The sequence below is a fragment of the Castanea sativa genome, chromosome 5 (assembly GCF_040712315.1).
Source record: "Castanea sativa cultivar Marrone di Chiusa Pesio chromosome 5, ASM4071231v1".
Classification (NCBI taxonomy): domain Eukaryota; kingdom Viridiplantae; phylum Streptophyta; class Magnoliopsida; order Fagales; family Fagaceae; genus Castanea; species Castanea sativa.
The window spans coordinates 10,272,986-10,299,826 of record NC_134017.1 but is presented as its reverse complement, the minus strand read 5'-3'; the positions used below and the strand labels follow the sequence as shown (position 1 = coordinate 10,299,826).

The following is a 26,841-nucleotide window of genomic DNA, read 5'->3' as shown; positions in this document are numbered from 1 at the left end:
ATTAGACTCCTGTGCAGTCAGGCCTAGAAGTGGTAAACATAGATTTCATTGTGGTAGACGCCTATTCTCCCTACACAGCCATTGTGGCAAGACCTTGGTTGTATTCTTTAGGTGCCGTTTCCTCAACCTTGCATGTCAAGGTCAAATTCCCGTCTAGGGATCAAGTAGAGGAACTACTTGGAAGTCAATCTGTGGCTCGACGGTGCATCACGGCTGCAATTCTGCATCAACTTGAACCAGAGTCCTCGACCTCCATTGACAAAAGGCCATAGAAATCAAAGTCTCTGGCCATGACCAAGGTACCATCAGTAGAAGAACCTGCATGTGAGGAACTGGAGAAGGTTCTTATAGACGATGACCTCGAGAAATCTTTCAGGTGGGAGTTCAATTGCCACATGATGAGAAGGCGGAGCTGGTTATGTTTTTGAATTGCATGGAATGCTTACGAAGCCCCTGGGGTTGATCCGGGTTTCTTTTCTCATCATTTGAATGTCAATCCAGCTATGGTACTGAGGAGGCAACCACCTCGGCGATTCTTTAAAGAACATTTTGAGGCTGTCAAGGAAGAGGTGCTCAAAGTTAAGAAGGCTGGTGCAATCAAAGAAGTTTTTTATCCTGAATGGTTAGCTCATACAGTGGTAGTAAAAAAGAAAAATGGAAAGTGGAAAGTATGCGTGAACTTCACAAACTTGAACAAAGCTTGTCCTAAAGATTCTTTTCCAATGCCTCGGATAGATCAGTTGGTGGATGCTATTGTTGGGCATCCTCGGATGAGTTTTTTGGATGCTTTCTAAGGTTATCACTAGATACCTTTGGCTGTGGAGGACCAAGAGAGGACTGCATTTGTCACTCCTACGAAAAATTACCATTATAAGGCAATGCCTTTCAGTTTGAAGAACGTAAGGGTTACCTATCAAAGGGTGATGACTAGAATGTTTGAGCCACAGCTGGGAAAAACTATAGAAGTATATGTGGACGACATGGTGGTGAAAAGTAAAGCGGTTTCCACACATTTGGAATATCTGAACGACACTTTCCAAATGCTAAGAAGGTACAAGTTGCGACTTAATGCCTCTAAATGTTCTTTTGGTGTGGGGTCGGGCAAATTTCTAGGCTACATGGTAACTCACTGGGGAATTGAAGTTAATCTGGCCCAGGTCAAGGCCATTAATAACTTACACCTACCTCGGAATCCTAAAGAAGTTCAGAGGCTGACAGGAATGACTGTAGCCCTCAACCGGTTTATTTCTTGGTCCGCAAACAGATGTAGGCCTTTCTTTCAGTTGCTGAATAGGTGGAAGGGATTTGAATGGACCAAGGAGTGTGTTGTGGCTTTTCAACAGCTTAAGAAGTATCTCTCACGACCACCCGTTATGTCTCGACCAGAAATTGATGAAGTTCTGTTTGTGTATGTTGCGGTGGCTAATCATACAGTTAGTCTGGTTCTCATACGAGATGATAACAATGTGCAAAGGCCAATTTATTATGTGAGCAAGTCTCTGCATGAGGCCGAGGTGCATTATTTACCTTTGGAAAAGGCAATCCTGGCAGTGGTGCACGCTACACGCAAGCTTCCCTATTACTTCCAGTCTCATACAGTTGTTGTTCTAACTCAACTCCTTCTTAAATCTATACTTCGGAGTGCTGACTACACAAGAAGGATTTCCAAATGGGGTACTATCCTAGGGGCTTTTGATATCAAATATATGTCTCGCACCTCTATAAAATGATAAGTCATTGCAGATCGGATGGCAGAGTTTGTTGAGTCCTCATTAGAAGAGAATGTTGAAAGATCAGGCATGGATGAAAATCAGTTGGCATGATCTCGTGCAAAGAACCTTCATTGTGGAAAGTGTATGTTGATGGAGTAGTAAATTAAAGAGGATCTGGTATGGAACTAGTTCTGGTTTCCCCTGAGGGAATTACTTTTGGAAAATCCTTGAGATTGGGGTTCTTGACCACCAACAATGAGGCAGAATACGAAACTCTATTGGCCAGAATGGACATGGTTCATAAATTGGGTGGAAAAACGGTACATATGTTCTCGGATTCACAATTGGTGGTAGGGCAAGTGGAAGGAAAATTAGAGGCAAGAGATCCAAGAATGCAAGGATACCTAACCCAGGTTAGGTATATACAATCCAAATTTGAATTTTTTTCCTTATTACTTATATCTAGGTGTGGGAATACCCATGCTGATGCTTTGGCCACACTCGTAATGTCCTCGGCGCAAAGCCTACCTCGGGTCATTATTGTTGAAGATCTGTGGAAACCCATTGGGACGAATGGTGATGCCATCCAAATTCATCAAATTAGGGTGGGGCCTAACTGGATGGATCCAATAGTAACATTCCTCAAAGATGATATCTTGCCTAAAGAAAGGTCCAAAGCAGAGAAGGTACGCAGAAAAACACCTCGGTTCTGGCTATCCGAGGATCAGAAATTATATAAGCGCTTTTTTTTAGAACCATATTTGCTATGTATACACCCAGAAGCAACGAAGTTACTTTTAGAAGAGTTGCATGAAGGAATTTGCGGAAGCCACACTGGAGGAAGGTCTTTAGCTCATAGAGCTCTTACTTAGGGATATTAGTGGCCCAATATGTAGAGAGAAGCACAAGATTATGCGAAGAAATGTGACCAATGTCAAAGATTCGCTCATAACATACATCAACCAGGAGGTATTCTTAATCCTTTGCTCAATGAGGTTTGGACATTGTTGGGCCTTTCCCAAAAGCAGCAGGGAATAGGAGTTGGTTACTCGTTGGAACAGACTATTTCACCAAATGGGTTGAAGCTGAGCCATTATCAAATATAAAAGACGTGGAAGCAAAGAAGTTTGTATGGAAGAACATTGTCACCAGGTTTGGAATCCCTCACACTCTCATTTCAGATAACGGTCTACAATTTGATAGTAAGGCCTTTAGAAGATAATGTTGCAATCTAGGCATCACGAATAGATACTCCACTCCAGCTTATCCTCAAGTGAATGGACAGGCCGAGGCAGTCAATAAAGTGATAATCAATGGGCTCAAGAAAAGGTTAGATGATGCTAAGGGAAGATGGGTGGAAGAATTGCCACATATCTTGTGGACATATTGAACTACACCACGAAGGTCCACAGGAGAAACACCATTTTCTATGACTTATGGAGCCGACGCTGTAATACCTTTAGAAACTAGGTTCCCAACACTAAGGACGAGCTCCTTCACTCCAAGCAGTAATGATAATCTGTTGTAGAAGGGTCTAGACTTAGTTGAGGAATGACGAGAGATTTTCATGGTTCACCTAGCTTATTATCAACACAAACTCAAGCAGGGGTATGATTCTCATGTAAAGCTACGGCCTCTTGCACTTGGAGACTTGGTACTAAGGAAAGTTTTGGGCACTGCGAAGAATCCAGCATGGGAAAAACTGGGGCCCAACTAGAAAGGACCTTATCGTATTACCTCAGTCATGGGCATAGGGGCTTATAATCTTGAAGATCTAGATGAACATGTTGTACAAAGTCCCTGGAATGTAAATAAACTAAGAATATACTATTATTAAATAAAAGGTACTTTGGCCATTTTTATTTTCTATTGACACTGTATTACGTTGATTATTATATTTTTCTAAGTATCAAACTGAAACTTGGATGTTTGGATCTTCGGACCACATACCTCGTCTAAATTGATATCTTATTAAGTGTTGAACAGGTTCTTGGTTATGCTTGGTCCTCGGATCATCTACTTTGGTAAAATTAACACTTTAGTTCATTTTTCTAAATATCAAATTGAAACTTGGTCATGCCTGGATCTTTGGACCACATACCTCGTCTAAATTGATATCTTATTAAGTGTTACACAGAACCTTGGTTATATCTGGTCCTTAGATCATCTACTTTGGTGAAATTAACACTTCAATTCATTTTTCTAAATATCAAAATGAAACTTGGTCATGCCTAGATCTTCGGATCACATACTTCGTCTAAATTGATATCTTATTAAGTGTTGAACAGAACTTTAGTTATGTCTAGTCCTCGGATCATCTACTTTGGTAAAATTAACACTTTAGATAATTTTTTCTAAGTATCAAACTGAAGCCTGGTCATGCCTGGATCTTCGGACCACATACCTTGTCTAAATTGATATCTTATTAAGTGTTGAACAGAACCTAGGTTATGACTGGACCTCGGATCATCTACTCTCGGGAAATTAGCACTTCTTGCTATCCGTGTATCTCATGTACGTTGGTATTCTATTAGGCATTGGTCAGAGTTTAATTGATCCTTAGCCTGTTTATGATTAATTTGGATCCAGGCCTAAGTTTGCGCTTCTGCTCGCCAAACTTGAAGACTCCCAAATATAGTGATAAATGGATAGAAGCCCATGAACATCACTAAATACATTTGCAAGTATATTGAACATATTGCTTAAATCATTCCAGATTGTCTCCTTAGGATTGTTAGTTATTTTATGAGAGTAAAACAGACTATTGTTCTAAGTGTGGTAAACAAACATCAGGAACCGTGAACAAATATAACAAAACAAGCATCAAATAAAAGAGATAAACTTGCTTTTTTCATTGATTCAAAATTTCTTTGGAAATACAAAATACTTGCGAAATAGTCAAAATTACAAAAGATAAAGGTAGAAGTGAGAATAGGGAAGAATAGGGTGATAATGGCTTTAGCTTTATCTTTAGGGGGCCTGTGGGATCTTTTGGAAGCTGAGGTTGCGCCGAGAAGTCAGTAGCTATCCTTTTACCTTTTGGATCTTCCCTTAAGGTTATCGAAATTGTAGCTAGGACAAGCTCCACTGTCTGGTCACCCTGCTTGCCTTTGGAAGATTCCTTAGGGTCATTGGGAGGCTGTGTATCCTCAGATGCCACCCCTTTTGTTAGTTCAGCATGCTTGAGAGGCTGATTTTCATTGGAGACAAGATCTTCAGCTACCTCACTTTGTTTGTCATCTGCTCCTTGTATGTCAACACTATCTGTGATTTGGGGAAGGGTAGAGGCTCGGATGGTTGGGAGGAAGTAGACATTCTCTGCCTTCCAAAGAATGGAAGAAGCGTCAATCCCAGCTCGGGAAAGTGCCTCATTCCATACTTGTAGGCAGTAATGCCTACATACCTCAGGGACTTGAGCCTTGAAAGTTGTAAACGCTAATTCTTTACAAGCCCAGAAGAGTGGAAGGCCCAAAGTCATGGGCTAAAAAAAGTATTGTGGAAGTGCCATTAAGCGAGTGGCAGGAATAACGAATGGTGGGTCTAACAAGTAAATAAATGAATCCTGAGGAAGTAAGTGGGCCTAAAAAGGCCCGGAGAAAGTAATCATGAACCAATAGGCTGTATGGATGTGGAAAAGTGAGAATGGGCCACAGCTGCTACGGCAGCACCAAAGTAGTGCAAATAAAGAAAGTAAGAGATTGTGGAAAACCCATGAGCCTCAAGGGAAATGTGAGAAATACTTGGGCCGAGGAAGCCCAAGAAGTTAGTAAAAGCCCATGGGAGACGTAGAATTGAAAAAAGGCCGAGGGCGCCCGAGAGAGTAAGTGGGCCAAGGACGCCCAAATGGAAGTAGGTGGGACAATAGGAGCCCGCAAGTAGCAAAAGGGCCCAATGAGATCATTGGGCCTTCGGAGAAAGAATGAACAGAAAAGGTCCAAAGTGGCCCAGCAGGCTTGGGGTCAAGTAGGCCTCATGGCAAGCATGACAGAATTGTATGGTGGGAGGCAAGTAACAGTGGCTGGGAATAAAGGCTTGGAATGGCCCATGAACAAGCATGGCCCAATCCTCAGAAGATGCAAGCCATAAATGAAAGGTTGGGCGAAATATCCCACGCCAAAAGAAGCCAAAAAATGAGCAGCAGGCTAGGCAGTTTGATGTTTAGACCGCGGCAGACAAATGAGCAGCAGGCAGGATTTGAACAAGCACAGAGGTAAGGCACGCGCAAAGCCCAGGCACCACCATCCTATACCCAGCCAATATAGGAAATGGTGAGGTCATGGGTCAAAGGTAACGAGATATGGTCAGACGGTGGGGAAAAGAAAATACCCATTTTTGTGTTTCCTGCTCAAGCCCTTTTGGAAGTAATGTCCTGCTGGGAAGGCATGGGAACCAAAAGAGGCAAGGTTGAGTGGGAACCACCAGGTGCATGCCGTGAGGGGTAAAGGGAAGGGGAGTATTCACTCCGTGGTAGGTAGGAATGCCCAAGGAGTGAGCAAAACAAAAAAACAAAAACAAAAAAAACCTTCTCTGACTGAGGCAGGGTAGCACTGGCTGGGTGACTGACCAGTCAGTAATAGTCGGCAAAGGAGCCCATGCCAGAAAAAAACAGTTGAGGGCTAAAATGGTAAAAAGCCAAGCATGGCTGGCCCTATATAAGAAGTCCTACAATGCACGACGGGAGGACAGACGCAAGGGGAACCTCTGTAAAATAGTTGCAAGAATCATAGAAAACAGGGGAATAAGTAAAACGCAGAGGAGAAAGGAGAGAAAGGATAAAAAAGAAAGAGAGTAAAAAAGAAAAACGAAAGAAAATGAAAGGATTAAAAGAAACAGAGTGAATGGAGTGATTGGCATGCACTGAATGGATTAATCTCCCTCTCCCCTTCCAACTCATGCTCTCTGTTAACCATTTAAAAAAAAAAAATCTCATTCAACCTAAGTCACTTAGGCCCTTTCCTTCAGAAGCAACTAATTTCCACTTAGAGAAATTAGTCGCGTTGAGGGAGTGGTTCCCTTTCCTAACGCAAGCTCCGTAAAACGGCTCATCGCAGTGGGCTAACATTTGTTTCTTTAATACACTCCTGACTATCCATCTAACATTCATTATTCTGATACTATAGTGTAAAACGACCACCCTTCATTGAGACCCACTGACTATATTGCTTAAATCCCTATTATTTTCTTTTCTTTTTTATCATATTTGCTTGCTATAGCTAAGGTGATGGTTCTACCTGCTATAAAGATCTGATCACCAAATGGCATTATTTGTACATAAGCCAGACCAGGAAGGTTTGTTCTCGGACCGGTCCTAACTCCTCAACCCAAAAGAAAATCTTGGGCCTAGTGTAGCAGCAGGCGGCCTAGCCCAACACTTGCAAAAAGGACCACACAAAAGTTTCTATGGTCTCTGTCACGCTGACCTCATAACCTTCTTGTTCAGCTCGGTCCTTTGCCTTCTCAACCTCCTCTTTTGCTTGGATGGCCTCTTCTTTAGCCTTGATGGCCTCCTCTTTTGCCCTCTCTGACTCCTTTAAATCATTTTTGAGACCCTCAATCAGTTTTTTTGCAGCAGCAAAGTTCTCGTCAGCTTGCCTAAGCTGCAGTCTTTGGTCCTTGGCCTACTTCTCAGTTGTCTTTAGAGTAGCATCCAAACTGGACCTCTCACTCTCTACTTTGGTCAGATTATCCGAGACCTCTTTTAGTTTCTTGTTCTACAGGTCAAGGATCCTCTGGGAGTTGTCATGCCTTAATTCTTCAGCTTTGAGGGACTTGTACATGCTAATAATAATCTTCTCTGCCCTGTGAGCAGACTGAACAGCCTATGCGTAGAACACATCAAAATTACAAAAAAAACAAAGTTAGAACTCTTCAAATGTAACAAAAATGGAGGTAAACAAGACTTGGATGAGATCCTTACCATAGCAAGTTCCTTCTTCAAAGTCATAAAGACATTCTGATCTCTCATCCTTCTGAGTTCACCCATGTCCTTAGGTAACAATAAGGCTTGCTCCAATGCATCTGCTACACAAGCAGCTGTCCCTGCATCAGAGTTCCTGATGGCAGCGTCGGCAGTGACCGCGTAGTCATCAACGGTCACCTCAGGAGCCCATATTAGGGCATGTATGGCTATATGGGACTCGATCCGTTTATCTAACCTCGTCTGCACTGTATAGGCCAGCTTTCCCCCTCTTTCAGGCTCATGTTCCTTGGGAAGAGAGTCTTTCCCTCCCTTAATTGCGTCTCTCCATTTTTGCTGATCCATTTTTCTTTTGTGGTCAGCGTAGTTAGCACATTGAGATTGAGTAGGAGGAGGATGAGGAGGAGGGATATTGGATTCAGGGATTTTCTCAACACCTTTATCTTTGACTTTGGTTTGAGGTACCTTAGGAGGCTCTTGGGTCCCCACTTGAGCTTCTAGTACGTCCTTGAGACTTGGCTTTGGCTTGCATTGGATGCCCATGATGTCAGGTTGTTGGGTGATGCTTGGTAGGACTGAGGAAGATGCGCCGAGGACAGCAACTTGGTCTTCATGGGAAGGGAATTGATTGAAAACCTCGAACTCGTCCTCGGAATCAGATACTTCGACAATCTCTTCTTCTTCCTTTATACTGGGTTGAGAAGAGGTTGCTTCGCCAGATGTGTGTTGAGTTAGGAGAGGGATTAAAGGAATACCGTTTGGTAAAGGTTGAGGGGGTGGTACGGGATGTGTGATAAAGGTGCCTTGAGGAATAGAAGTTCCCTCAGATAGCAGGAAACCTTCGACAACAACACTTATCTGGCGTAGACGCGGGTCCTTAACTCTGATCACGCACTTCGACGCTTGGAAAGCCTTAGAGATAGGATCGTAGCCGAGGATTAGATAAGCCACTCGGAGTTGGCCGTTTGAGTGTACAAAAACTTCAGCCTGCAATATCTTGTCTAATCTTGCGAAATCAACAAGATGAGGATGGCGATCTACTGCATATGGATCTACAAAATTGTTGAGAAGAAAAAATTATTAGAGTAAATAAACGTCTTATACAAATATAGGTTTGAAAGAAAAATGGTTCTGAATAATTTAACCGGATCCAGAACTTCACCTGGTGTTCCCTCCTTTGTCGGACAAGGAAGGCCGTCGTGCCAATCCCCTGATATGAGTAGGAAGTCATTTTTCAGACCCTTGTTGGATTTAGGGAGGCACTGAATTAACCTAACCTCTGGATATCTAGATTTTAGATAGTATCCACCTTGTTCTTTAGGTAATGAAGGTTATAAATCCAGTTCAGATTATGATGGGTGAGTCCTAGGCTCATCTTTTCATTCAAGGCATCTATAGAACCTAGAATCTTAAACATGTTTGGGGCGCACTGGGTAGGGGTTAATCTAAACGCCCTAAGATAATCCCTAGTATCGATTCCCATTGGGATTTTCATCCCTCCTTCTATGAATGCTATCATCGGGATTACTACCTCTCCTATTTTCCTTTTTTTATACCACTCCCCTTCCAAACAATATTTGACAGATACCGTCGGTGGAATTTGATACCTAGCCTTAAATTGTTCTATTTTTTTCGCTTGAATCTACTAGCGATGCAAATCTATCCATGTTTAGGAGCAAAGTGTGAATGTGAGGGAAGAATTAAGAAATTATATGAGCCGAGGAAAAATAGACACCAGAGAGAGAAAAAGAGAAATAATGAAAGATGGAGTCTAGGAAACTTACTTTAAGAACGACAGAGTCACCTCGGCCTAGTTCTTGGTAAATGTGAGGGCGTGTAGATTTCAAAAGATTGGCAGATATGCTGAGTAGATATTGTAATATGTGAAATGGTTTGAATTGTTGGTTTTTATACCAGTTGAAATCATAAAGGCATGAAACTTCCCGCCTATGTCTCTATGTCATCCTCAACCGTTGAATGCGCATCAAATCACTAGGCGTGGGGGACAGAAAGACATCAGAATTTAATTTGGAGACGCTTCGCATACCGATACGTTAGGGATGTGCTAAGGGCAGTTCAAATGTCATCATCCCTGTCAGCGAAGATGTATTGTGTACACAAGCTAAAACAGTGACAGGTGTCGAGATCCTCTTTTCCTCCTGAAGTGACAAAATGAGAATCTCGAGGGACTATTGTAGGGTCATTAGGCCCAGGAATATATGTAGGGTGACCCAAGAGTATTCTTCGAGCTAGAAGCCCAATCCGAGGATGTGGAATGGTCCGAGAGTGTATGAATATTAACTCATAACAAAATACTAGGTAAAGAAAAGATGATGTCTGAATAAATATGTCCGAGGAAGATTGTGTCCTCAGCGAGGTGAAGCCGAGGTAGGAGAATGGTTGTTTGATATCCACAGGCTATGTTCTAGAAATTCATATAGGATGGGGAAGATATAGTACACATGGGGGATAAGAAGAAGGACGGTGGAATATCTAAGATAAAGTTGTTATCACCGCCCTCGCATTAAATGCTCTGCAACTAATATTCTGACCGCATTAATGGGGAAGTGAGACCTGAACATCAGGCTTAAAACTTGGCCCCTATCTCCAGAGACTTCAAAGAAGGTGGATGGGATAAGTATCTAAACCAGCGGTCTAACCATGAGGTGGAAGATGAGGAGGGAAAGAAGAAGAAGAGAGTGAAAAGGGAGAAGGGACCTTCGGTAAGAGGGAGGATTCTTTTGGTAGAGAAAAATAGAGAGAAAATACATTATTAACTTGACTATCCATACTTGTAATCTATCTTAGGAAGCAGTAATATAAGTCTTCCTCGGCCTGTATCCGAGGAGAAGATTTCTTTCATATTTATATAAACAGTTCCTCATATATGCCATTATGATCAAAGTCCATCATCCTTTGTCATCTGAATATCATTAAAACCTAGATTTCAAGTCTACTCTCTACAAATTTCGTTGTAAAAAGGCTTTTCAAACCCATCCCCTTCTAATTGTGGGTCCGGACTCGAATTGTGTCCTTACAGATATTTATAGTGATTTAAAAAGAAATTTTATTAAAAGTATGTTCTCAAACTCATCAATTATCCAAAATTAAGTAAACTTGAGGGCAAAACAAATTTTAAACAAAAATATCAAAGTTTACAAATGACACACAAAAGTATTTTCACTTTTTTTTTTAAACATCTGCATATATATATTTTTATTGAATAATCAATTATCATCATCAGGTGATTCGTGGAGGACTTCTGTTCCAAAATTTTATAATGATTATGGAATATATAAAATTAACTTTTGTACCAAATAATAATCAGAATGGTGCACGGCATGTGGGACTCGAAAAAATCTTTTCCTCCTACTAATTTCCAAACCGAACTACAAGCCAAAAGAGAATGGCATGTAGAAAAAAGAAATTGCGGATCGAGGTCACTTTTTCTGTTCGTCCTTTTCTATCATCGTATTGAAAAGAATATGCATGTGTTCTATTAAACAGCAAAAGAAAAGGCATCTACAAGCAACATGTCTTTCACTCAAGCTTCGCACACAACAGAAAGAAGCGAGTCATTATTACACTTGGAACTAATCCAGTGACAATTCTAGACATCACTATTTAAATTATTTAATGCATTAAAGCAAAGTTTAGCATTTACTGCATGTGTTCTACTATAGTAATATGTTTGGCAAAATTTCAATGTTGTCTCCTAAATTTGAACTGTGTTTGTTGTTCTTTTTTCGATAATGTCTTTTTCTTTACTTATACCTTAAATAATTAATAACAAAAACTAATTGGAGAGTCTTACCACGCATTTAAGGGTATGTTTAGAATGAACGAAGAAGAGAAGAAAATATGGAGGAAGGTGACCGAAATATACTAAAGTTTTATACATTTCAGATCTTCATTATTCTCTCTTCCTATCTCCTTTCATCCTAACACCAGATAATTTTTCATGTGTCTCACATTTGACTATAAATTTAAAAGAATTGACAAATTTAAATTTAATTTGTACTTCTAATGAATACATCTATCGGTCAAATTTCTTCTTTCCTAATTACCAAATCATCAAAAAGAATGTAAGAGCATATTTCTCAATATTAATAATAACAGATGGACCAACATACTATTGTACAACCTTGTCAAACTTTCCAATGCCGTGTTTGACTAAGAAACTAGGGTAAAAGGGAAGAAACAACCTTAGGTAGAACATGAGCTACAGCATTATAGTCTCTCTTAATCCAACAAAAACAGCACTAATCAAAGTTTAACTTGAGTTCCACAAAAATTGACAATAGAATCTTTGCAATCTAGGGACAATTCTAGACATCACTATTTAAATGATTTAATGCATTAAATCAAAGTTTAGCATTTAATGCATGTGTTCTACACTTCTACTATAGTAATATGTTCGGCAAAACCATCAATGTTGTCTCCTAAATTTGAACTGTGTTTGTTGACAAACTTTCCAATGCCGTGTTTGACAAAGAAAATAAAAAAGATGAAATTTTGTAAACTCTCATGTCCTTTTTCTCTTCTCATCCGTGGTTCTATCCTATCCACAAAATTTTACCTTTTGGGAAAAAGACACGAGTCTTCAAAACGACACAATTCGCTCACTACTCAGTTCACCACCGATCATTCGTCGCCCCAACTAAAAAAGTTAAAATGATCATGGGATAAGCGCAGTGCTTCTGCTATTTCATGTCAGAAACATGAATTTGGTGATGGATATTCAATTATGTGTTTTGGAATAGCTTTCTTCTTGATTTTTTTTTTTTTTTGTTGAGAAAATTCTTGAATTTTATTTAAGTGTGTTGTTTATATAAAATTTGTTAAGGGTAATGTCTCTTACACATATCTTATTGCATATACTGTATTTTTTTGAATTGAAATATTGTGTCTATTTTATGTGTGATAAGAACCACGTATAATATACATTGCCCATTTTTTAAAGGATGGCTGTTACTCATCAAATCCAAACAAATAACCCGTGGATCCTGCTAGCCAATCAAACAGCTGGGTCACTATTTATAAACATTAAAAGTGAAGAAAGTGAGCTGTACTTCTAAAATTCCTCAGGGCATTGAATTTGAGTATGTTGGGATAATGTCGCCTTCAAGTTTGAGGTGATCAATTTGTGGAGTTCTATTAAGGACACATTTTATGTAATTGACTAATTTTTTGATAAAATATACTTTATTTATAATTGGGTAGATCTAGACTAGGTTTAGTATTTCAAGAAACATGTTATTCAAGTCGAGTATTAAAACTCAACAGAAGCTCGATAGAAATGACATCTATCGAGGTTTAAAGTCGAAGCTCGACAAAAGCTCAACATAAGCTGTATTTGTCGAGACTTATTGTGATGCCCCAATTTAATTGATTGTGTGATGTGTGTGGATGTGTGATGAGTCCCACATCGGGTATTTACTGGGTAGATCTGGACTTTATTAACAACTGCAAGGAGCCTCAATAGTGACTAGTCCTTTTAAGGTATAGCGCAGATGTGGCTAGCGCTTTTCCTTGGGTCGTTACACTTATGAAATCAAAATTTTCAAATCTGATTTTCGGCCCAAACTTATGTATTTGTATAGGGTTTCTTTTCTCACAACCTTAAACATATATAAGACTTATTTTAAAGACCGTTATATAGAGAGAACACATACAGAAAGTGATCTAGTGCCTTATTCTCTCTGCAATAAGTTACTATGTTTTTTGCGCCATAGGATTTTGTAATCAAGTACTTCTTAATCTTCATTATTGATGAAGTGATGAACTTTGCAGCTAACAACATCTTCAAGTTGCTGGAATTAGTCACATACTGAGATCCGTGCAAAAGGGTGGCGTTTATATATTGAAGAATTCAGAGGTTCTGAAGCGGTAGAAGGTTTCTGCTGTAAGTTCATCTATGAGGATTGTAAAGTTTAGGGACAAAGATTTTATACTAGATCTAAAACTTCTCTTTACTATAATGAATTGTTTTTCAAAAAGGTTTCCTCCCTGATTTTTTTACTATGAAACTAGTTTGTTTCATTGGTTTTCCTGAGTCATCATATCTTGTCTTATTTACTATTCCGTTGTGCATGATATTGATATTTGTTTGTTTTAACAAGGTTTATTTGTAATAAATCTAATTAGCAACTTAGGTTTAAAACTTGTTAATTCTATCAACTTAGGTTTAAATTTCCCAACAAGTTCCTTTATTTTTTTTAAATATAAATGTTAAAGATATATTAGCCCATTAGCATAGGTCCAAGCCTAATTCTACTTTGTGTGCAAGCCAAGTCTCCTACTTGTATTAGAAGTCTATTAGTCTAGGGTTTAGTCTACTATATATACACATATTATAGTTTATTGTAACACAGGATTTAAACTACACTCTAATATATTATTGATATAGCTCTTTAGGGTTTCTTCCGTGGATGTAGGCTGTTAGGCTGAACCACGTAATTTTCGTGTCTTATTGTGTTCTATTTTTTATATTTTCGCTTCTGCATTCATACTAGCATATTCAACATGGTGTATCAATGCTAATATTTAGCATGGTATCAAAGCCAAATTTCTGTGACCATGGTTTTTTGTCCTTACGGTGTATTTAAGAGCAATTTTTATCTTCCTCGATGTTTTTCTGCTGCGTTTATCTTCTTTAGTTTCTTACTACTGCTGTCAAAACTCCCGGTATAGTCATGTCACTATTAGAAGTCGCATCAATACTACAAGACCATTGTCTTCCTCAAATCACCGTCACAGAGTCAAACTTCATTCAAGGAATCTTCTCAACCTTATCAAATCTCAAGATTTCATCAAGCTTTCATCTTGAGTTTGAAAGGGGGTGTTAGAGATATATTAGCCCATTAGCATAGGCTCAAACCTAATTTTACTTTGTATGCAAGCCAAGTCTTCTACTTGTATTAGAAGTCTTTTAGTCTAGGGTTTAGTCTACAGGATTTGTATATGTGTTATAATTCATTGTAACACAAGATTTGTACTATATTCTAATATATTATTAATGTAGCCCTTTAGGATTTCCTCTGCGGATGTAGGCCGTTAGGCTGAACTACGTAATCCTCGTGTGTTATTGTATTCTATACTTTATGTTTTCGCTTCTACATCCATACTAACATATTCAACATGATGTATCAATGCTAATATTTAACAGTAAAATTTTAATATTTTGGTTTACTTGGAAGGGAAGACAATGACTTTATGTTTACGCAGATTTAAAATTAGGCTTGTCAAACTCAACGTTAGCATAGTCATAAAACGTTTTTTGTGTTGAAAATCACTTCAAAATTAAAATTGATGTGTCTAAAAACCTACTAAAAAATTGTTTTCACTTTTAATTTTTAAGAGGTCATTAAAAAGCTGGAAGCAGCTCTAGGCTGAAGTACGTTGAAATTGGGAGTTTTTTAAGGAAAAAAAATCTGTATAATTTACTATTCATAGTTTATGAATAATCTAGAATTTTGAAGCTCTATTCGTAGTAATTTGCAAAACACTCAAAACACTAAAAGAGCTTTTCAGTTAAAATTCTATAGATCACAAAAGATCTACTTCCTACTACAGTATCAATCGGCCGCTAAGGGAGTTTTCCATGGCCATAGTTTCCATAGAGTGTCTGTTTCTTTGTTATGGGAATGGGGAAGGGTGGTTTGGTGTGTCTTTGAATGGGTATCTACTACGAATGGAGCTTCAAAGAAAGGATTTTTCTATCAGCGTTTTTCATGGATGAAGTAACAATCCAGTTTAGGGAGGAAAGCATTACCGACAATATAAGCATGTAGTCTTTTTGTGATGTGCAACAAACACATGACCAACATAATAATAATAATAATAATAATAATATAAGACAAACACAAACATACGAGATAAGATCGTTCTGGTTAAGTACATAGTATTTGGTCCCACATTTTCAATTCTTCCCATGATTGAAGCTTTTATTTTGATCTTTATATATTTCATGTTTTGTTTGTTTTGAAAAAATGTTTTCCCGTGTTTAGTTGTGACTTCGAAAATGATCTCAAAAACATTTTATGTCATTTGGATTATATAGAAAGTCATTACCATTTCTTGTAAGTGCAGTAGTGAGATGTGACTGTTAGGGTTATGTGTTTTGGTATTGCTAAACCATGCCAAATAATTTGTTTTTTATTAAGATTTGATGTGTCTTAAAGTTGTAACCAAAGACCAGGTTGAAGTTGATCAAGAAAAAGTCTAGAAAAATGCATTTTTAGCATGTGCTTTAATAGCAGTCTCGATACCTCTCGATCAAGGAAGTTAATACCGTACCCGAGGCTATACCGATTTGGCCACCGGTACGATATATTTCGGATACCGGTCAATACCGATGTACCGTTTCGGGTTTACCACTATTATATATATATATATACACACACACACACACACACCAAAATCTCTAGAACTATGTTTATAAGCATATAATATTTCACTTATATTATAGTAAATATAAAAGTTTATCATAAAACATTACCTCAATTCAGAACAAATTATTCATAGTTTTAGACTTTAGTATCAATTAAAAGGAAAAAAAAAAACACAATATAAAAAATAGAAAGCTTAGTTGTTCATTGCATACTAAGAAAACAAATAATACTAATAAGTTAATGTAAATAAGTTACCATTATGCCCTTACAAAAATTCAAAAATTACAAAACTAAAAAAAAAAAGTTTTTTTCTGTACCGGCCGGTACACCCGGTATCGGCAGGTATTGCCCGAAATTGGCCGGTACGCGGCCGGTATTTTTTCCGGTACAAAATAAAAGTGTATCGGTATCGGTGCACTGGCCGGTACGGTATGTACCGGCCGGTACCGGTATGGTATCAGTAACCTTACTCTCGATACATCGAGAAACCTATTGTCTTCTCGATAGAAGCTTGATTCTACTTCAATACATCGAGCTTCACGGATCAGCAAAAATCAACAATGCGAAAAATTCTATAACTTATTCGTTTGAAGCCCGAATTGAGATTCGTTTGAACCAGTATTTAAAAGACATTATAAGTCATCTATTAGAAGGCTTTTTAGAGAGCGAAACACTATGTTTATGTGGCTAGGGTTTTGTAACCAATTTTTTTCTATTTCATCATATATAACTAAGAGTTTTTAAGTAAATCTAAAGCTTCCATTGGTGAAGAAGTTGAAGTCATAGCAAGCACCACAGACTTGCTGTTGTGAAGAAAACCTTCAAGAGGTTCTTGAAGTCAATTGGAGATTCCAATTGTAATTGTGGGTAGAGAGTTTATATATTGGAGAGTTTAGAGGTTCTGAAGCGGTAAAAAGTTTCTACTATAAGTTAATCTACTGGGATTGTAAAGTCTAAAGACAAAAGTTTTATATTAGATCTTAAACTTCTCTTTACTAAAGTAGATTGTTTTTTAAGAAGGTTTCTGATACGGGAGACTCAAGAAGGTTTTTATTTGTATTATTTATGTTTGCAAGTCAATTGTATTTTTATATTTTAGGTCCTAGTAGTTTATTAGGTTATTTGTATTTTAATTTGGAAGCAAGATTATGTTTGTAATAAGACAATTAGGGTTTCCTAACCAATTAGAACTAGAGTTTAGCAATCCTTTATAAGCAACCTATTATACTCATTGAGGAGGTAATCGATATTTTGATGAAAGAAAAAAAATAGCCTTCAAAATACTAGATTAATAGAAACTTAATCTAGTATAACTCTCTTACCACGACAATATAAAATTGAAAATTAGATTTACAACTTTATTTAGTATCCAAGATAAAGAAAACCTATATATTTAATAATAATAATATTATTATTATTATTATTATTATTAATAATAATAATATTATTATTATTATTATTATTATTATTATTCACTTATTTTTATTAAGTTTTATGCTTGAACTATGATATTTAATTCTTTATATGAAATTAATCTTAGTTATATAGTATTAACTCATCAAATTAACCTTGTTTTAATTAATTAACATTAAATAAATTTATTTAATTAATATTTAAATATAAAAGACTCCACTTAAATTTATTATCTTTGGCCGCAAACTATATCAAGCAGACCCTAGCTAATCTGATCGTGAGTGGCTAATCGATGAAAGCCTGCAATGGTTGGTGTGGGGTTCAGGGTGGGTTGATCTGGTTCTGATCTGGCGTGAGTTGACCTAGGCGCGCGCAAGGGCTATTGTGAAAAAAAAAAACATAAAATGATTATTTTAGATTATCTAATATGATGTTTTACAAAATAAAAAGTAAAATATTAAATGTATTGCAAAAGGGAATGACTAAAATAGAAAAAAGTGACTCATATTTAATTGATAATTTTGGTCAAAATTTTCAATTATACCATATGTAATGTGAATACTCTCGTAGTTAATCTAGCATCCCTTACTACTTTTTGAGTATTATAAGAAAGAAATCACTTAAAACGTGTACATAGTAAAGTAACATAGAAAAGGAAAGTCAGCCATAGCTGCATTCCAATGCTACAAAGTTGAGCACAAAGCTTTGAAGCTGCAGCAGGCATGCTTGATTGGGTTATCTCCAAAGTAGTTGCGTGCGGAAGAATTTCATTGGATGTACTCAGTTGTGGACATTACTTTAGTCTATACAAGTTAGTTTAAGTTCTTTTACTTTACAACCACACACTTTGACACAATTTTTTGTACAACTCGTTAAAGTGATTGACTATGAATGATGAACACTCATCATTATTTCTTTATCACTAAGAGTTGACTACATCAGAATTGCAATGAAAGTTGTAACATAAAAGTTATCTCCTTATACTTTTTTAGTTAGCTTACATATTATTCTTATTTTAAACAATGTATATGCACTTAATTATGTTGAATTCCTTATAATAATAACAAAAAATTGCGTTTGAATTCTCTTCTTCAATTTATGCATATAAAAAAAATACTACTTGGATGTAGGAGTTTATTTACCATTTATTAAAAGATGGAATGCAATATCACGTTGTTGTCTATCTTAATTATACCCATTAAGTTTTAGACTCTTGGAAAACATAATATGTTTAACCTAATTTATTAGCCAATTAGTTACATAGATTAATTATTTAGATCTAAGTTAAACATTCATCACATATAACATGCACAGTGGAAAAGTAAGTACAACAAGATGTGATGATCTAAGAAAACCAATGAAACAACTTGTTTCAAGGTAAAAAAAACCTAGGGGGAACTATCCCAAGAGAACAATCCACTATATCAAATTGAGATTTAAAGTCAAGAATACCAATTTGTTGTAAATCTAACATAGTTACCAAATTAGGCTCTGAACTCCATAGACTTCTTTGATCTGGATTGGTTCTCACATGAACCACCTGTTCGTGTCTTGATCTTCAGTACACTTGATAGCTGAAAGCTTGACTGCAACTTTACTCCACCGATACTAGCAATATAGATTTGATCTCCGGTAGGTGCTTAATAAAGTTAAAAGGTACAGAGCCTCCCAAATCTCACAGGAGTAACTCTCAAGACTTGAAAAACATGTATTAAGGTTTTCCTTTTATACTTAGAAGTGTTGGAGTCAAACTCCAAACATTTCGTGGGTTGTTGAGTCTTATTTAAAATTCTATAGATTCGTAGTTCAATTGATCGAAGCTCTCTCTTGATCGATCAAGCTTGACAAATTTTGATTTTTTTTTTTTTTTTTTGCAACTTGTACGTTCTTAAATTTTGACTTGTATCAACTTGAGCAACCTCTATAACACTTCAAAGACCCTAAAATCTAATCCTAGACAAGTTTTTGTTCTCGGTTAGCCAACATACAACAAATTTAGAACCTAAACATTTATGAGTAAATATTTAGAACCTAACAATACCCTTATCCAAGCAACACTTAATTACTTGTTAATTTATGATAGGATATAAATGTATTAATGTTGTTATTATCTTATTGTCACATAAATTAATCCATTATATAAATGCCACTTTAAGTTTTGAGATAAAATTACAATGTGAATCTTTATTTCTATAAAGCAATATTTTAATCTTTTGAATAAAATTAAGTTAATATATAAAGGGTCATACTAATAGGCATTCTTAGTGTAATAGCTAACAAACTATTTTAAGAAAGTTTTGACATAACTTTTACAGAAAGAATAATACTAGAGATACAAACTATTTTACAAAAAAATTTACAAACAGCTGATATAATAAGTAATTATTGGTAAATGAAAATGTAATATTAATGGTGGGCCTAGATGAAACTAATAAGAGGTTGGCCACATTAATATTTTATAAAAATGCTGTAAAATAGTTTGTGGCTGTAACATTGCTTTTTACCAAAAATAAAAAAAATTGTCCAAACGTTAATTGTTTTTTTCTTTTCCCATAAAAACCTTCCTAAAATGGTTTCCTAACAAATGTCCTTAGTACATCAATTAACATTTCTCATATATGAATGCAACATAAATTAAGTTTTAAGCCAAAATTACAATGCAAATTATTCCATATTAAGCAATATTTGTATCTTTTGAATATATATACATGTGCAGTAAACAATACTGCTTTTTAAATTTTCAATTACAATATATTGTACCTTTATGTTACAAAAATCTACTTTTTAGGTTCAATTTTTGTGCTTTGTCAAAAAAAAAAAAGTTCAATTTTTGTAACAAGTGTGAAGTGTGCCTCGTAGAAAAGCAGCTCAAATGCTAGAAGCGCATGTGACTAGTTACGCAAATGGTAATTGACTAGACATTAAGGTAGAAAATGATTTTAATTTGATTGATACAAGGTCTTAGCTCTCTCTCTCTCTCTCTCTCTCTCTCTGGCGTTTGTCTCCCAATAAAGTTGTTTAATTTTGACTGAAGTTAATACTATTTGGATCTTTCAAATTTTATGACTTGTAAACATTTAACGTGATTTAAAATGTAACTCTATCCTCTCCACATCACAGCCTCATATCCAGACCTCTCTCTCTCTCTCTATAAATACTCAATCGTATTTTCTTCCTTCTCATTCCCACAAAGCCAACATGGCCATCTCTTCTGCTTGCTTTTTTTTCTTCTTATGTTCTCTCTTTCTAAGCCATGGTGTTCTTGAGCTTGAAGCTTCCCACCATGTTGATCAAAACCTTCAAGTTTCATCAACTACTCCTTCTAAATATCAACCATATAGAACTTCTTATCACTTCCAACCCCCCAAAAATTGGATCAATGGTATTAATTTCTTTCACCTAACTTTCTTTCTCTCTTTTTTCTTATCTTTCTCTCATTTTTTTTATACTTCCATATTTCTTAATATAACTTTTTTTTCGTTCTTTGTTTTTTCCTTATAACTTGTTCTGATGGTGAAATGGACAAATGGATGTCTCTGGATATGCAGATCCTAATGGTTAGTTCTTCTCTCTGACTTGGTTTTCCTTCAAAAAAAAAAATTTTTGGTCACTCTATTCTTGAAACTAATAAATATGGCATCTTCATAAATACTGAAGAACCAATAAATGTAACCATGAAAAATAAAATAAAATACAACAATACTAGAGTGTGTGTTTGCATGAAAAGTTTTGTAGCACGGTTATTCTGGAAAATGCTTAGAGTGTATGCCTCCTTTGTTTTATTATATAATCAAAAAATTTTGGACATATTTACATGTGATTAATATCTACGACTCTATATGCAGGACCAATGGTTTATAGGGGAATTTACCACTTGATGTACCAATACAACCCCAAAGGTGCGGTTTGGGGCAACATTGTCTGGGCTCACTCTACATCAACGGATTTAGTGAACTGGACCCCTCATGATCCAGCCATCTACCCATCTCAGCCGTCTGATATCAATGGTTGCTGGTCAGGTTCCACCACAATCATGCCCTGGGGCACACCAGTCATTCTCTACACAGGGATCAACCCCCAGAACCAACAAGTGCAAAATTTGGCCAAGCCCAAAAATCTCTCTGACCCATACCTTATTGAATGGGTTAAATTACCAAATAATCCATTAATGGCACCTTCTTCATTGAACCAAATTAATGCAAGCTCATTTAGGGACCCAACCACTGCTTGGTTAGGCCCTGATGGGACTTGGAGAGTGTTGATTGGAAGCAAAACGGACCGTAGGGGATTAGCTATTCTATATAGGAGCAAAGATTTCATTACTTGGATTAAATCCCAACAACCACTTCATTCAGCTAAGGACACTGGAATGTGGGAGTGTCCTGATTTTTTCCCAGTTTTGATTAATTCCAAACTTGGTGTTGACTTTTCAACTCTTGGTCCTGATGTTAAACATGTGCTCAAGGTGAGCTTGGATGATACCAAATATGAATACTACACCATTGGAACTTATAACCCTGACAAGGATATCTATGTTCCGGATCATGGATCCGTGGAAAGTGATTTGGGCTTGAGGTATGATTATGGGAAGTTTTATGCTTCAAAAACTTTCTTTGATAGTTTAAAAAATAGAAGAATCTTGTGGGGTTGGCTAAACGAGTCTTCTATTCCCGCGGATGATATAAAGAAGGGATGGGCTGGAGTTCAGGTAATTACTTTTGAACTATTGCTTTCATTAATTTCTAGTAAAAGTCTAAGCCTTCCAACCTACAGGGTAATGTTTATGGTTGATAAAAGTTTTTTTTCTTTTTGGGCACATGTTGCAGGCAATTCCAAGGACTATTTGGCTAGATAAATCCGGAAAACAATTAGTGCAATGGCCCATAGCAGAAATTGAAAAGCTGCGTGGCCAACAAGTGCACTTGCCTCAGCAAGTGCTTAAGGGAGGATTATCACTTGAAGTTTCTGGTGTCACAGCAGCACAGGTTTTTTTTTTTTTTGGTGGGTAAATTATATTTTGTCTATGGGGTCATTTGATTTCATTCCCTTGAATATAGGGTTGGTTCAATTTTTGTCCCTTAAATGTGCATTTGGTTTTATTATATTTCTAAAAAATAAGTGTCTCAGCATCCTGTTAATCACATAATTAGAAAAATGGATGAAGGCAGCAAATTAATTTCTTCTTAATATTTCAAAGACCAAAATCTCAATTTTTAAATTTAAGGTACCAAAGTCAGAGTTATACTAGATTTCAGGCATGCAAAGTCTGTGCAAGTAACCTGTAACCCACTAGGCATATTGCTTATTTGTTATTTGTCCTATCCATTATGCTAAAAACAGACATTATTCTTCTTGTTTTATGTTCTTATCTTTTACAGGCAGACGCTGCGATTTCATTCAAAGTAAGTGACTTGGGGAAGGCTGAAGTGCTGGACCCAAGTTGGACCAATCCACAAGTACTTTGCAGCAAAAAGAGTGCATCAGTTAAAGGGAGTCTTGGACCATTCGGGCTGCTTGTTTTGGCTTCAAAGGGCTTGCAAGAATACACAGCAGTGTTCTATAGAATATTCAAAGGTCAAAACAAATATGTGGTGCTTATGTGCAGTGACCAAAGCAGGTGCTCCTCAATCTCTCTCTTTTTTTCTAGCCATCATTGTACCATTCAAATATTTGAACTCACAAATCTCTGGTTGACAGGTCCTCCTTGAATAATAATAATGATAAAACCAATTATGGCGCTTTTCTGGATGTGGACCCCGTTCATGAGGAACTGTCACTTAGAAGCTTGGTAAGTTGCCCCGAAATTATAGATGATGTGCAATTTTCAATATGTTTAATTGAATTGAAAGTCAACCTATCTGAAAGATCATTCCTCCCATATATCGCAATCCTGGGAAGCTTGTTAGAATTGCATGTGTAAAAGTCTTACCCACTAAAGCTTTTATCAATCCCTTCACGATATGGCCCTTTCCTAAAAGTCTTGCCCATCAAAGCTTATCACAAAATGCTGCCTCCGTAGTGCCTTTTTTTTCCTCTCTCTCTCTCTCTCTCTCTCTCTATATATATATATATATATATATACTTTTTTTTTTTTTTTACTTGGTCACAAATTTTTGCAATCAAATGTATTCATTACATTTAGTACTGGTTTGGATACTGCGTTTTAAATCAACGTCTGCGGTTGGCGTTTGTAGTCCATGGGACCCACGGCTGCAGTAGCTAAAATATCACGCTCAAGATTGAAAAATATGTTTGTTAGCGGATCCCGTGCACTGTTCACGGGACTCACAAACCTCTTTTTTCAACAAAATTTTCATTTAAAATGGGTTTCACGGCACTATTCATACATTTAAAAATTATTTTGCTACAGTATTTTCAATTTTCAGCAATAAGCGGTATCCAAATAGACCCTTAATATGTTCCTCTTAATATTTCTAACAAAAAAAAAAGTGTTTATTACACATTATATATATATATATATATATATATATATATATATATATATATATTACACATATATAAGTTCAAAATAAATAAATTATATATAGTGTGTGAATTAACAATTACCTCCAACGAAAATGTCTAAGTTCAAACTCTCATTTCTGTCCCTCTTCCATGAAACTGAAGGAAAAAAATAAATTAATAAATAAATAATAAAAAGGAAAAAAGAGAAGGTCTTAGGTTTTGACCACCAAAAATCGACGAAGCTACTTTAATAAAGGAGTCTTTTGCAAAGAATCCACTTAATATTATTGGGCCCCAGACCCACAATTGTTGACACGCATGAGTACTGTTCATGCAGTTACAAACCAATAAGGCAATAACAGCCTTCCATATGTACCATACCAACTTTACGGTTTCCTAAGCCCTTTTACCCATTTCATCATTGTTTTTTTGACTCAATGCATTTGATGTCCATTCTTTCACACAGATTGATCATTCGATTGTGGAGAGCTTCGGTGGAGGAGGAAAGGCTGTTATCGCAGCTAGAGTTTACCCTACATTGGCAATTGATGGAAAAGCCAACTTGCACGTCTTCAATAATGGAACTGAGAATGTCAAAATCACAAGCATGAGTGCTTGGAGCATGAAGAAAGCTCAAATCAGTTAAAATTTGACAATGAAATTGAGAGTGTTATTTCTGTATCACCCACAGTATATTTGAAAGCAATGATTACCTAATCATTTTTAGCTACATGCACTCACTCTTAATATTGTATCACTTTACATGGTTGAGAATATTGTCTTAATTTTTGTTTATTATGTCATTTTTAAAATTCATAATGTTAATGATATCAGTGCAAGTTCAATGTACCTGTACGTTGTACAACCATTGATACTATAATATAATACTCCTATTTTATACTACGCTCTAGAGTTAGTTTATGATTAGGGTTAATTAATCTCTTTATATAACATCCCCTTGTTGGGATCTCTTTATATAATCTCTTTATCCTCTTAACAAGTGATAGATTAGGCAAAAATTAAATTAAGAGATTTTAAAAAAAATTGGATTTCTCTATCAAAAAAAAAAAAGGATTTTGGGTTGGATGTGGTAAAACATGGTTATTCAATTAATATCTTTTACACACCATTTTTCTTATTAGCCCATTGCAGATTATCTAACAATCACTTAGGCTAATCTTGTCCTTATCAATTTTTTAGAGCTTTTCACTTTTTTTTCTTTTTCTTTTTCTCTCTAAAATCCCTCTCTCAATTTCAGACTTTTCTTCATTTTGGCAAGGAAATTGCTAACTTAATTTCAATAATTAAGGAAAAAAAAACCATCTCTACAAATAGCCGAGGAGGTGGTTGTGCATGCTCTAGATTTGTTTTGGGAAGGGTTTTGCAGCGTATGTGACCAAAAAAAAAATTGATAGTATCTAAAATCCACCTGATTATGTGCATTTTTATTTTGGTTAAAAAATTGAAATGAGCATTATGTCAATTTTAAATAATAAAAAAATAGTAGAGCCTATGAGGCTAGATATAGAGTAAAGCTGTTCCTTAGACATCTTGTAGATTAAGCAAGTGGGTCAGATTTCATCAACAACAACGAAAAAGTAAGTGGGTCAAATCGGGTCAAGTGGGCTCATGTTTAGGATTTTCTGAGTTTGAGTCAAAAACGAGTTGAACCCAGTATGACGGGCAGGTTAGCATGGAGAAAATGATTGCTTTATTAGGTAATGAGCCATGAAGCCCATCAATTCTAAACGGCCCAAAGTTTTCATTTTTCAGTCTAGATCCAGCACCATCAACTCGAGTATATGAAGTCTGGACACATTCTACTGCTTAAGCTAATACATAAGAGCAATACTAGAATGTTATCAATCTTATACAACTTCATCACAAATTTACGAGCTTGGCATAATTCCATTCCCTGTTATAAAATTCCTATTTCCTACGAGATGGTCATTTTTAGTTATTTAGGTTTTTTGGAAGTCCATATGAATTTCTAATATGATTGCCAGAAACTAGTTAGTGTGATGTTAGTGATGTTGGAAATATAATAATGAATAAACAAGTTTGACACGAACAAACAATATCTCAAATAATTAGCAAAAATTTAAATAAGGAATAACAAAATAAATATATGTAAATTTAGATACAATCTCATAGTGCTACAAAATCACACAAAGAGTATTTTCCTTTAAGGTTGATTCGTGTCACCCAAAGTAAAACTTGGGGCAATTGGTTCTCGTAACCAAACAACCTTCCAGGATTAGACCATAGCGTCAACCTTTGTGATGTACGCACTTTCACTCACAAAGGTTTAAGAATAATTTTCTATTGTGTTTCCTTAAAAACAACTATTCTTATAGAAAAATATGTGGGAGAGAGATAATAGAATTGTGTATTTCTAAATATAGAGTAGTAAAAAGACTTATGAGAAAAGGTGTTGTGGTGAGTATTATACTATGAAGCACGGGTGCATTTCTGAATTCGAGTGCGGGAATCAGTAATTTTTGAAAAAGTAGAATACAAGTGCAGTGGGGTGCGGCAATTAAAAAACTATTAAAAATATTTTTATATAGTGAATTTAATATTTTTTATATAAAAAAAATTCAAATAAAGGGGTAGAGTTTATTGTTAAAAAATAATTATTTATGATTTGTTTCAATATTTTTGGTAATTGTAAACAAAAAACCACATTTCAAGAATGTTCATTTACTCCTTTTCCAATTCCCAAGCCCACCCACGTGAAAAAATGACTTTCTCACCTACTTAATTTATATTTTTTTTGTTATATACCTTTATTCTTCTTCCTCACATCTTCTAAGTTCTAACCATTTCTTTGGAGAGGAAGACAAGCGGCTGCGGAGCGGAAGGCGCGGTTTGGCATAGTGAACGCAGATTCTGCGCTTGCCTGTGTCCTTCGATCAATGGTGGGGCAAGCAAGATTTCT

General features: G+C 36.2%; 1 protein-coding gene across 2 annotated transcripts; it reads left to right on the top strand.

Moving 5' to 3' along the window:
* The first annotated feature begins 20,613 nt into the window (after positions 1-20,613).
* On the top strand, positions 20,614-24,803 carry LOC142634519 (fructan 6-exohydrolase-like). Of its 2 annotated transcripts, none has more exons than XM_075808830.1 (6): positions 20,614-20,817; positions 21,281-22,143; positions 22,262-22,420; positions 22,814-23,052; positions 23,133-23,223; positions 24,367-24,803. In XM_075808830.1, exons 1-6 carry the CDS (start codon positions 20,634-20,636, stop codon positions 24,544-24,546), a joined length of 1,716 nt encoding a protein of 571 aa, XP_075664945.1. In that variant the 5' UTR covers positions 20,614-20,633; the 3' UTR covers positions 24,547-24,803. The 2 variants fall into 2 exon arrangements, with proteins under 2 accessions (XP_075664945.1, XP_075664946.1); XM_075808831.1 differs by lacking the exon at positions 20,614-20,817 and adding an exon at positions 20,855-20,992.
* Positions 24,804-26,841: the final 2,038 nt, after the last annotated feature.

What these genes read in the sequence shown, in the direction of transcription:
- LOC142634519 (XM_075808830.1), top strand. Translation starts at nt 20,634, where the DNA reads ATGGCCATCTCTTCTGCTTGCTTTTTTTTCTTCTTATGTTCTCTCTTT. An exon ending in AGGGATGGGCTGGAGTTCAG is followed by an intron (nt 22,144 to 22,261) that starts GTAATTACTTTT and finishes CACATGTTGCAG; the next exon opens with GCAATTCCAAGGACTATTTG. An exon ending in CTGGTGTCACAGCAGCACAG is followed by an intron (nt 22,421 to 22,813) that starts GTTTTTTTTTTT and finishes TATCTTTTACAG; the next exon opens with GCAGACGCTGCGATTTCATT.